Below are 13,182 nucleotides of genomic sequence, written 5' to 3' on the forward strand. Positions count from 1 at the left end.
GCTTTATTAAGATACTCGTGTTCTTCGAAGGGGTGAATATTCGTCAAGATGGAGATTGTTGACGGGTGACTCATATTTGAATCTGTTAAGATTCAATGCGATGGATGTTATGGAAGAAAAATCTGTTAAGATTTTTCATAATAAAATTCTGTTACGATTTTATATAATAGAATTCTGTTACAATTTTCCATAACAGAATTCTGTTGCGATTTTTCATAACAAAATTTTGTTACAATTTTATTGGGTCTGGGGTTTATGCACTATTTATAGGGATCATTATAAATTTATTATAACAATAATCACAAGAATTGTGGAATATGATTATTTTGTGTAGAGAGAATTTTAATAAAGTTTCGATCATTTTTGTAGAGTAGGTACATCGTCGAACCATGATAACTCTTTTTCTTTTTCTTCTCCTTCCTCATGTTTGATCTCCTTTATGGGTCTGTCTTCTTGCTCGTGCGATCTCTTTCTCTCTTTCTATTCTTCTGTATTAGAGGTTGAAAGGTCTACCCCTCTTTTGTGCAACAGAACACTCGACTCACCTTGCACACCTCCATCGCCGATGAAGCAACGCACGACGAGGCAGAAGGAGAAAGGGAAGCGGACAATATTCATTCTGGTTCCAGATGCACACCAAATGAAAACAAATGAAACGCTTTCCCAAATGAGAGCCAAATGAATTTTCATCCGGAATCATCCACACTACCTACCTCGACTCACATTTACTAACTTTGAACTATTCAAGGTAGAAATTATTCCTTGATTTATCACTGGTGAGTCCACGGGTACTGATAACCGAGCCAGTGAAGCCGTCGAAGGCGAGAAGTGGTAAATCGGGCTGTTGAGTTGAACCGGTTCAGCATAGATAAAGGTCAAATACGGTCGACGTACCTTTACCTCCCAAAATCTTGATATTCTCACTCCTTTGCCTATTAATTCTTGGCTCAAATGTGATTCCTAAACTTAATGTTCATCATCAATTTTAGGGTTACACCTGTTAAAAGCTTATTTATATTCATAATATATACATAAAATTATTTAAATAACATTCATAATAAACCCATTAATTGTTTCCATTAATATATGGCATTTGTTCATGGAAGAATCTGTGAGGTGTTTCCATGATATCTGCCATTTGAGAAAAGGATGAAGTTTGAATGGATGGAAGTGAAATGTGGACAAATTCTTCAATCGTAAACAATCAAAAACAATTACAGATTTCTCAGCATCAAAAACAATTCAATTAAGATATCTGAAACCATAATTACTAAAAAAAGCATAAGCTGGGCCAAAGAGAAACAAGATATTCGAAAATTTTAAATGCAATCATTTATTACTTTCAAGGTATAAAGTTACAAGTAGGTGCCTGCTTAGCACTTGACACATACAAACACATTTATGATCATTCACCCCATTGGCATCCTCTGTTATACAAATTTCTCAAAACCCCAAACTTTCATCAATCCCTTGAACATATTCAAAGAAGCCAAACAAAGAATGGCGTGCAGAAAGAACTTAGTCGCAAATTGACTGGGGACTGAATATCAATCACAACCAATGGATGAAAAAAAATATTTAGTTTAAAGTTATCAAATAAATACTTCAATCACTGTAAAGATCCATCTTTCATCAGATTTGAAGTTACTCTACTGAATCGCTCTCTTGAATACTGCCTCGATGCTATCCTCCAGTCAGTACCAGCTTTCATCATTGCGGCAAACTCTTCATAGCTTATCTTCCCATCCTGAGAAAAAAAAGATCAAAATTCAGACACGGATTGGATGTCTTCCATACTTTACAATCAATCATTTGTGCATTCTACATTTACAAAGAGAATATTTTGTTGTCTAGAGGATGAAAGATAAAACATAAATGAAGGTGTAAACTGACCTTGTCAGTGTCCACATCACGAATTATGGCATTAATCACTTCTTCGTGATTAGGACCTAAATCATTAGCCAAGCAGCTTCTGAGCTCTTCAATTTCTATGTATCCACTCTTATCCTGATCAAAGTATTGGAAAGCCTTGTGCAAGTGTTCATCATTTCCAATCTTTTTCAGATACATCGACATTGCAACAAATTCTCCATAGTCCAAGCTACCATTTCCGTCAACATCAGCCTGGCATGAAGTTAGAGATTGAAAGAAGTTTCAATTCAGCGCAAAGTATTTGTTATCAATTATACTTGATCATGATTCAAGGATCATGTCTTAAAGCTTGGCAGAATCAAATTAGTGCATCATCTAAATTACCCATCTCATTAATCTACATGAATGAAAAATTTGCTGCAATATGTTTTCTTTAGGAAAAGAATTATTGAATTTAAATCCTCACTTGGACAATCTAAAAATCAGAGTGTGAGAAAAATGAGAACAACCATGAAGTCAAATTTCTACCAAAAAGACCACTAAATCCCATTTCCATGCCCTTGTGATCTCAACGTTGTTACTCAAATATGAGTACCCAACACATGTGTAGATCCAAGTGTCTAAAACAGCTATTTTTTCCCCTTTTTTTTCTGCATGTGGTCAAATCAAAATATTGATTGACCACTCGGACAGTGTCTAAATGTCAGTGTCCATCACAAATACAGAGGAGCACACGAGTAGTTCAATGAAGATCCCAAATAGCAGAGATCTCAAATTAATCATCCAATTTAAGCTATAGACAGTAATGAGGTTGCCATAAGTATGCAATCAGCGTTGAAGAAACTTACAGCTTCCATTATAATCTTAATCTCTGTATCAGGAATCTGGTGGCCAAGCTTATGCAAACCATGCTTTAGCTCTTCAAGAGTCAAGTGTCCGTTGTCATTTATATCCATCTTATTAAACATATCTTTTATATCAGCAACTTCCTCCACAGACAAATGCTCAGCTACTACCTGCCATGAAGTTGGTTTGGAAATATTTCAACACTAATTTGAGCTACTGCAAGTTAAAGATGTGGAAATTGAACTTGTAAAACATCAAAGTTCTATAATGATAGATGATCAGAAAGATGGACACTCTGCCTGAAGCGTTGAGTTTTAAAGAAACTCGTAGCAACGGAACAACTGTTTTTACCTTAAGAGCTCTCTTCTTCAATTTATTCATGACTGAGAATTGTTGGAGCCTTGCACGAACAGTTTCGCCGAGATTGGTAGTGGGAGCCTTCTTGGCATTTTGCAACCAAGGGTGATCTGCAATATAAACAGAAGAAAATAGTTTGGATCAGAAGAGCTTATGGCATAAGCATTTATTTAAAAGTATTTAAGATCAGAGAAAGTCCAATAGACTGCAAAAAGAATATAACGTGAAGTCTAAATTCAAGGAGGAAGTAAATAAGCTTCAAGCCTACAATTTACAGATGAAACAAATGCTATGTTTTTCTTCCATGTCTGGGGATGCACTCTTAATTTGTTATAAATCCAAAGAGAAATCGTAATAATGTGCACAGAATATAATTTATTGATAGCATGCATGTTTTGGTTCCTTCACATTTTTGGCAAAATGAATATGGATGCACTGCACAGAAAAGTATCAGTTTCAACTTGTCAGTCAGTCACTGAGTTCCAGATTTACCTAGCACTTCTTGAGCTGTCAAACGCCTATTCGGATCTGGATCTAGCATCCGCTTGACAAGGTCTTTGGCACCATCAGAAACTTTTGGCCAAGGGTCTCTTTTAAACTCAAGTTTTGAATTAATAATTGCCTGTGCAATGCCTTGTTCCGTTTCTGCATAACCATTAAAGGTTAGGTAAGTACCAGATGCTCAAGAGTATTTCATATGGACTCAGACAATATAGTTGCTCCTTATCTAGGAAAAAATGCAAAGCTTTTAAAGTATATTATGGAAGAACACTGTCATCTAAGCTAATAAAGCCCGTCAGCAACTGTCAGCATGTTAGGCCCAATGGTGGTTCCAGCATCACGTAGACAACCCTTTCTATGGGCTCAGTGTGTCTTGAATTAGGTTTGCGCCAGAAAAAAGAAATATTTAATTGAATATTAGCTCGCATGTAAGAAATTACCTGCCCAAAATGGTGGTACACCACAAAGCAGGATGTATAGGATAATTCCTGCACTCCAAACATCTACTTCAGGACCATAATTTCTCTTTAAAACTTCTGGAGCCATGTAATAAGGGCTGCCAACTATCTCATTAAACCGCTCACCTGCAAAGTAGAAAAACAACCACTGGAGGTATCAGCGATCATATGGATACCAATATAGGCATTGCACAATGTCCAGAATTCTTCATTCACTACTTACCAGGTTTAAAGAATATAGATAACCCAAAGTCAATTGATTTCAGAGGAGCATTTTCCCTTTCGTTCGCAAACAAGAAATTTTCAGGTTTAAGATCTCGGTGCATCACCCCATGCTTGTGGCAGTTCTGCCATTGAACAAGTAAATTATTGTCACCATATCAGCAAAGTAGGACAATATTTAAGCATCACGATGTTCAAATCCAGCTTGAAGTGGTACTTTAGATTAACCAACATGTGAACTCATAAGAGCATACAAAATGGTTGACCCTGGAAAACTAGAAGTATCACCTGGACCACTTCGACGATGGTTCGGATCACCATTGCTGCTGCCCGTTCGGTGTAATGCCCCCTTGCTACAATCCTATCGAAGAGCTCCCCTCCTTCGCAGAGCTCCATGACAAGGTAGACTGCGCTGTCGTCCTCGAAGGTATCTTTCAGGCTTACAATGTTAGGGTGGGTCGGCAATTGCCTCATGATCGCCACCTCCCTCCTCACATCCTCGATGTCCACATTGGTTCGGAGCTTCTTCTTGGATATGGACTTGCAAGCGAATTGCTCCCTGGTGACCTTGTCGGTGCAGAGGTAGGTCACGCCGAACTCTCCGCGGCCGAGCTCCTCTCCGAGCTGGTATCGCTTCCGGATGTTCCCCCCAGTGGGATTTTTTAGGACGACGAGGCGGTGTCCGCCACCGAAGAGCCTCTTCCTTGACTTCTTCTTATTGAGTTGCTCCGACGTTGTCTCCTCGGGATCAATGGGGGTGGCGTAGCAATTTCCCATTGGAATTTAGTCAAGGTCGAACCTTTTCCACGGATTTCGTTGAGATCGAGCAGAACCCACGGCAAGGTAAGACCTTTCCGTGGGCAAAAACCCAAACAAAGAAGAAAACAATAATTTGGGGAAGCCGCAAACGAATCCTTCAGGAATAAAAATACGAGGGGAAAACTATAAGAACTAAGAACCAAGCTCGGGAGGTTAAACCCGTTCGAATAATCTAGCAAAAGATAATCGGAACGGGGAACCTCCTCATGTCACATGACCCCAAGGCGATCAAATTCGAGGAAGCCCTCAAATTGAAGAGAAAGAGAGGACGGGCAATGCCAGGTGGGTAAGATAAAAAAAGGAACAGAAACAAGATGACAACACCTGTTAGGCCAAGACTCGCCGAGATCGTCATCCTCCTGTCGATTCCTCTTCTTTGTTTCCTTGTTCTAATTTTAGGTTTCGATCGATCTCGCTTCAATTAGCAGAGGCGGAGGAGGCGCGTTGCGAGGGCGGTAGCAAACAACCCGGTCAAACTACTAGAATAAATATATTAATAGATATTTAATTTTCTCATTTTTTAAAATAAAAAAATATCATATACAGATTTAATATAGTATGAAAATTCTAATAATTTTGTAAAATGAAAAAAAAAAAAAAATCTAATTACCTGTTTATGGATTTAAAAGCATGAACACTGTTTTCATTGATAAAAATTAATAAAATCTATATGAGAGACTATGCATTATCAATTTGTTCATTAAGTGGCAAACAACACTTCTATCAACATATCAAATAGCTAGCTCTACTTTATGAGTTGAGAGGAAGCTCAAGTCGCTGAACATGCTGAATGACTGAAGTCAAATGAGTCGAGGGATGAAACCATGAGCCAAAAGAACTGATGAATTAAGAAAAGAAGAATAGATCAGATCAATTTCTTCATTGCTTAAACAAGTTGATGCTCATAATTAATCCCCCTTCAAAGGCAACCAAACTGCCTTTGTCACTACTTCTCAGTACAACAATCATTGGAAATAGGAGGGCTAGGCAGTACCACACACATATATATATTTATATATATATGAACCCTAATAATTGATGTTGAGACTGATATACACTTGTAGCCTCTGCTTCATCACCAACTGGGCCACTTGCTCAGCCATTTCCGGCTCAACCCTCTCATGAACTGCTGGCTGGTACGTACCCCTGCAACTCACAGCCAAAACAACAACACATCATTCCCTTTTCCTCTCTCCTTTCATCTCATCTGTCACTCATCCAAACCAATAATTCATCCACCAACAAAGTCAGAATCATATTTATATATATAATCTAAAAATTATCATCACCTCCATTTTCTCAAGAAGCTCCACTGCTGTCTCTCCTGCAATAACAATTTGCCTTGCATGGTCGTCTATGAACCCTTGATCCACTCCCTTGTCGAACAGTGTGAGTAAGTCATCATAGTATCCATCCACATTGAGCAATCCTACCTGTCCAAGCATATTCAGTCTGAATCAGCATGTTTTAGAAGCAGAAGACATTAATGCAGTTTCTGCAACTCACTGGTTTGTCATGGATCTTAAGTTGAGCATAAGCTATTATCTCCATGAGTTCCTCCATGGTTCCATAGCCACCTGAGCTTCGAGTTAATTAATCGACACAGGTACAACTGAAGTAGTGGACAACAAGGTCGTGAGCTAGCTAATTATACCTGGCAGGGCTATGAAGGCATCGGCATGCTTAGCCATTTCTGACTTCCTCTCGTGCATATCTGCTACCTTGATCACCTCCCCGTAAGTCTCCTCTGATATCTCATTTGGCAGGAGAGCAGTCGGAATGATTCTGGCGTCGACGACGTGCGTGTAGAAGAGAGATCGGAGTTTAATTACGAGAAAATTTAGAAAATGTAGACTTGTTGGATATGCAAATTAATAATAAGTCAAACCCAAGAACACTGCAGCCGCCATCAAACACAGTCCTGGATATCGAACCCATCAGGCCTACACTTCCGCCACCATAAACAAGGTCTATATTTTTCTCCACCTGAAACCAGTGCCACAAGAGAGGTAATTACGGAGCTAATCGAAGACAAATTATCAGAGACTTGGTGCGGTTGCAGATTAATCTAACAGAGGAGTGCTCAAAGTGGTGGATTTCTTACCAATTGCTTTCCAAGCTCAACAGCTGCTTCAGCAAAGGACTTTTTGTTGCCTGACTTGCTCCCACAGAAGACACATATCCTCCTAAATCTCCCTTTGCTCTCCATTACCTTAGCTTCTTGGCTTACTTCCATCTCTCGAGAAAATTAAGGGTGAAAAGAAAAAGGAAAGAAAGGAACAATCCACAGAGTAGAGGAGGAGGACAGAGCACTCTTTTTGCCCACCACACTAGAAGTACTTGCTGCTAGAGAAGACACCAACAAGAAACTTCTCCATCTTGCTCAGTGTCAAACTCTCTATTCGGTGCCCAAGGTTGAGGCATCACAATGTATATGCACTCATCAACAGGTACTCCTTTTTTTTAATAAAAGAAAGAAAAAGGTCTACATAGCTATTGTTCTGGTCAAATACCGTGGATGATCAAACCATCCGTTAATAAATTTACTGACGTGTACACACTCTAGAGATCATCAATAGAGATAAAGAGACCTGAGATGCACTAAAAGAGAATGTTAAACCCACAAGGTCACTCTGACACTCAAGTTAGAATTTATTTAACGTAGTATGCAGAACAGAGAAGTTGGAGAGAACATGGTTTAGGGTTTGGATAATTGGGGTGTCTTTGTCATTGCCTTTGGGAGTATCTATATAATTGTCATTAGAGCATCTCTATGTCGATCAAAATATTATCATTTGTAGGAGTCAGTGAGAAGATCAGATCTGATAATCGTTGGTTGCCTCTTCATTCATCTAACGCCACAAGCCAGTAGGGGGCATATAGGAGACCAGATCCGATAACCTTGTAACCACTTCTCCGTTCTTAGGATGTCATTCGTCTTGAAATATTCGCAGTCATTGTCAGCGAGGCCGTGTAGGGTATAGACCTATCTTGAGGGTGAAAAAAGGTGATGTAAAGTGGTTTTAAGAATAGATAAAGTCAGAATTTGAGACTGAGACGGAAAAAATGTCGGGATCTGATTCTAAGAGAGGGTGTTGGTGACAGGACCCGAAATAGATTGATGCCAAGATAGAGAGATAGTGCCAGGACCTAGGGCTAAGCCAGGGTAGATGTCGGGATCGGGAGTCGAGGCTAAGACTGAGAGATGATGTCAAGGCTTGGGGCTAAGTCAGGGTATAAGTTGAAATAGAGAGCCGAGATTGAGAGATGATGTCGAGACTTGGGGCTAAGTCAGGGTATATGTCGAAATTGAGAGCTAAAATTGAGAGATGATGTCGAGGCTTGGGACTTTGGCCTTAGCTAGGGTAGATGTAAGGATTGGAAGCCGAGATTGAGAGATAATGTCAGGATCCAGGGCTAAGCCAGGGTAGATGTCGACGTTCAAGTTGGTCTGATTGGACTTGAGTTTCATCTGGGCTATATCCAGTCATCTTTGAGTTATGCCCGATCCACCTTGACTTTGACTGATAACTCAGCATGACCATTGACCCATAGGATACTTGAGGGTTCAAGAAAATCATCATATCACAAGCCTCCCCTTCAAGTCTAATCGAAGGAGACACTGTCCGACTGATTGGACTATGTTGAGTTGTCATTTGCCTACCCCCTTTGAACTTTTCTGAATGCTAAACTTAGATGTAAACATTTTATTGAAACAACTGGCTAAGTCTTGGTCATTGAGGAAAGAAAACCTCGCATTCAATGGATGTGATATGCTAGGTCACATATCATATTGATGATTGGCTCACTGTATTGCTACATTAATGGGTAGCATGTGGTATGCACCTCATGCCGCGGGAGTCCCTTACCGCTTTAAATGTAATGGCATGAGATGATGTCCCTGCTGACACAACCTAGGATTTGACGGCAAGGGCACGTTGGCGCCTATTTAATCTTTACATCTGACGGCAGCATTTGAGTTGTCTTAGAGATTGATACGTCGCCTCGTAACTTATCACTAATGTGCTTTAATAGTGAAGATTGGGTCATGATCGGGATCATCCAGCCAAGTGATTTGATGGTGAGGAAGAGATCCTGCCATCCAATTGTATTGTGAATCGACGCAACACTCTACTATATCGCCGCCAAGGTATATTAGATTAACCAAACATGGTGAAGTCTTCATTCACTTCTTTTTGCCTTCAATGCCTTTGTCTTTGTCTCCTTCTCCATGTCTGACAACACAATAAGTTCGTTGTTATTTTTCTTCTACTTTTTAACCCTTTTCACCTACCTTTCTACTTATTTCTCGAGCCCATGGCCACCATCACCCCTCAGATAAGTGGTACGAGTCCTAGTGGACCAATAGCTCTAGCAGACCTTTAGTATCCCTGTCGATCATAAGATTAGGATTTTGATGCCGAAGCAATGACCACACGAGCCACCTCCAGGATATATTATGTGCTTTCCAGATAGTTGGCCAGTGACCTTAGGTTTCCCCTCCACCCCTTCTTCAAGACTTGTCCAACTATTTCAAACTTTCTTTGTCTCAATTAATCCCAACTCTTACCATTTGATATGTAGTGTGATTTAGATTGTAACAAATTCTATTTAACCCTACCATCTTCCACTACCTTTTTTACCTCGATCAGATAGAGCTTGGGGTCTTTTACTTCGTGGATAGGACAAGGTGTAGCTTCTTGGGAGAGTACCTCTCTTCACATAAGGGGTGGAAGGGTCGCTTCATCTTCATGAGGCCACCTCAATCATATACATGGTCAATGCTCTGGCTGGATAATCTACCGGCTCAGCCACCATTGGCGACTATAAGTTGGAACCAGTGTATTTGGAGATGATTGAGATCCTATCCGAGCTGAAGTTCAATGTCAGACTGTTGGTGGAGAATGAGACCCTGCTTCACCTAGCTGGGCTAAGCCCAAATATAGTGGCACTGGATGACCGCTTGAGTAAAGCACTTTTTTGGTTAGCTTTTCCTTGTAACTAACTAACTTTCTTAATTTTGTAGGGAAAATCATGTATAGTGCATCAATAAGCAAGAAATTAAAGTGAGATCTGACTTCCACGGATAGCATATGGCCCCCATCAGATGTAGCTGAAGGGTCATCAGAATTGCCAACATCTTGTTCCCTCCTTAGGGATGAGTCTGTGGTTGCTAAAGCTTCGGGTGTGGTGGTTAAAACCCCGATAATTGCGATCAAGACTGAGGTTTCTTTCCCCACAACACCAATTCTTGCTATGATCGAGACACAAGCTCCATTTATTGGGCTAATAGCATCTCCTGAGATAGATCAAATCTCCCAACAACCATTGCCCCAAGCAGGCTCAAGTTTTTCCAAGTCCTTTTCGAGCTGAGAAGCGACAAAAATCAACATCTGAGGTTGATCTCTTTAAGAAGAGGAGACTGGTTTGGTCCTCTAGTGAAAACATTTCAACATAGCACTGATAAGTTGTTACCCCGAGATAACTACCTCCAGCGTAGCAACTACTCTATTGTCGGAGCGGATGCAATCATCTTCAAGCAGCGCGACTAGGCACTACAAAAATTAAGACATTTAGGGATGAATTTTGCAACGAATTTCAAAAAAAAAAATCGTTGCAAAATGCATTTGTGAGGAATTTTATGACAAAAAAAAAATCATTACAAATAAGATGTCGCTAAATTTTGCGATGAAAAATTGAAAATTCGTTGCAAATTTTGTAATGAATATCATATTCATTGCAAAATTCATCGTAGATTTTGTGAGGAAAAAAATATTCATCGCAAAGTTCGACCACTACCTAAAATTCAGTTTCTGCAACAAATATTTGAATTCGTCACAGATTTGCGATGAAAGCCCATAATCATTGCAAATCTGCAACGAATATCTAAATTCAACACAAATTCCAATAAAAATTAAATTCGGTGCAAATTTGCAATGAAATTAGAATTCGTTGCAAATTTACGAATCATAGTCCATTGCAAATTTTTGCTAAATATATGAATTCGTCACAATTTGCAACAAAAATCATAATTCATCTCAATTTGTAACAAATTCTGATTTTCATTGCAAATTGCAATGTAAATCAATCAAAATTTGTTGCAAATTGTGATGAAAATCAGAATTCATTGTAAATTTTAGATGAAAACTAAATTCATCACAAATTTACAACAAAAATCAATTCATCGCTAATTTCCAATAAAAATTTGAATTCATCGCAAATTGTGACGAATTTTGATTTTCGCTACAAAGTTTCGATAAAATAGTATATTATGATATATTTGCAACGAATCATTTTTTATTGCAAAATTCATCGCAATAGTAAAAAAAATTACTAGCACCTCTCTATTTTAGTAGTTTACCATATATACAAATTCCATCGGATATAATACAACAAAATTGAATACAATACACAAAAATACAACAAAAATGAATACAAACACAACAATAACATAAACCAAACATATTCATTGTCAACAATATCCAAATATGTTCCATATCCAAATACAACTAACTAACAACATGTTTCAACTAAGTTTCAATACAACTAACAACTAACCAAGTTACAATACAACTAACCAAGTTACAATAGACAACAATACAACTAACAACAAAAATAAATACAACCAAGTTACAACAAACATAATATCCAACAATCTCATACCAAAATATCTCAAAACCTAGGAAAGATAAAATAGAAGATAATCTGGTACTCGAGAGATCTTTCGCATTCCAATCTTCTTCTTCTATCTGCATTGGAAATAAACAAATAAGAAGTATTTTTAACAAAAAGAAAATTTTATAAACTAATACAAAAATAAATATGTAAAGACTTACTTATTTTTACTTGGATTTCCAATTTTAGCTTCACCAACCCTGTTTGAAATAAAAATAATAGTATTAATCAAAAATACAAAAATGAAGGATTTACAAACTCAATAAAATATAAAATTTCAAAAATACTAATTACAAGCATAAATGCATCATCATCATCATCGTCGGCAGCGACATCATCACCAATACCGAGAAGAATAGAACTTAAACCAGAGCTAAAAGTGTTGCATAATAAATTCTTGTTGTTGACACATTTCTATTATTTCCTTATCCCTTTGTGAGTTTTGTTGTTGTATTTCTTGAATTTGCATATTTCTTTCATGTATTATGTCCTTTAAATTGCTAATTTCTTCAGTTAAGTCATGGATCTATGTCATTACTATTGGTGGGGTAAAAGAAGAAAAAGATCTATGAGAAACATTATGGGTTCTGCTCATAGAACTCATACCTAATATCCTTCCCCCTTTGACTCCTCCAGACACCTCTAGCACTCTAAATTATTATGGGTTTTGCTCATAGAGCTCATCACCTGATGTTCTCTGTGATAGTGATAATTGATCATATCTCTCCTATGAAAAAGTAAAATTTTAATTAGATCAGGTACAAAACTAATAAAAACTAAGTTACAAATTAAGATTAAAGATTAACTCAAACCCTAATAGTTCTGGCTCTATCTCCACTCCAAGTTTTATCTTTTTTTTTTTAAAGTATGGACGAAAGTGTCTATTAATTCCGGCTCCTTTCTCAATTCCTTGGATTAAAAATAATACGGTTATAAATAATGTAATAATCTAAAATAGATTAAAAAAAACTAGTTATAGAGTTAAAGAATTACTAATATGTATGAATATTCCTCGATATTTATAAATCCTCTCGCATATGTTGCAGATGAGTCTCCAGAATTATATGTTTGATTTATTTTGTTCTGGTGACTCCTTTTTTTTTCTCTCATCGCTTTGCCAATAATTGAAAGTCTTACTCCAATTGTCCAATGTGATGAAGGTTAGCTTTTTTCCACTATTTTTGGCATGATTCAATACATGATGAATGTGATTACCAGTTTTTTTGAAAATTCTTCTAATTTCCATCTCTTGATAAGGGCCCCAAGTGAATGACAGTTGAAATAGAAAAAAAATAATTTATTATATATTTATTTAATTATTTCATATATAAAATTAACTAATTATACCTTAAACTCTGGCCACCAGAGCTTTTTTTGAGTCCTGGAGTACTGTTTGAGTATGACATTGAGTCCCCTCTCCAATAGTTATTCA

General features: G+C 37.8%; 2 protein-coding genes across 3 annotated transcripts; both read right to left on the reverse strand.

Moving 5' to 3' along the window:
* Positions 1-1,317: 1,317 nt before the first annotated feature.
* LOC122006415 (calcium-dependent protein kinase 20-like) lies at positions 1,318-5,530 on the reverse strand. Of its 2 annotated transcripts, XM_042561912.1 has the most exons (9): positions 5,400-5,530; positions 4,545-5,170; positions 4,258-4,381; positions 4,017-4,160; positions 3,568-3,720; positions 3,070-3,185; positions 2,721-2,888; positions 1,894-2,124; positions 1,318-1,747 (listed from the first exon to the last, which is right to left on the reverse strand). In XM_042561912.1, exons 2-9 carry the CDS (start codon positions 5,031-5,033, stop codon positions 1,610-1,612), a joined length of 1,563 nt encoding a protein of 520 aa, XP_042417846.1. In that variant the 5' UTR covers positions 5,034-5,170; positions 5,400-5,530; the 3' UTR covers positions 1,318-1,609. The 2 variants fall into 2 exon arrangements, with proteins under 2 accessions (XP_042417846.1, XP_042417847.1); XM_042561913.1 differs by having other exon boundaries at positions 4,545-5,527.
* Positions 5,531-5,921: 391 nt separating this feature from the next.
* Positions 5,922-7,316, reverse strand: LOC122006416 (cytokinin riboside 5'-monophosphate phosphoribohydrolase LOG1-like). Its single transcript, XM_042561914.1, has 6 exons — positions 7,180-7,316; positions 6,964-7,061; positions 6,730-6,860; positions 6,582-6,652; positions 6,365-6,508; positions 5,922-6,221 (listed from the first exon to the last, which is right to left on the reverse strand). Exons 1-6 carry the CDS (start codon positions 7,309-7,311, stop codon positions 6,195-6,197), a joined length of 603 nt encoding a protein of 200 aa, XP_042417848.1. The 5' UTR covers positions 7,312-7,316; the 3' UTR covers positions 5,922-6,194.
* Between the last annotated feature and the right edge of the window lie 5,866 nt (positions 7,317-13,182).

This window comes from Zingiber officinale, chromosome 7B, assembly GCF_018446385.1.
Source record: "Zingiber officinale cultivar Zhangliang chromosome 7B, Zo_v1.1, whole genome shotgun sequence".
NCBI classification, from domain to species: domain Eukaryota; kingdom Viridiplantae; phylum Streptophyta; class Magnoliopsida; order Zingiberales; family Zingiberaceae; genus Zingiber; species Zingiber officinale.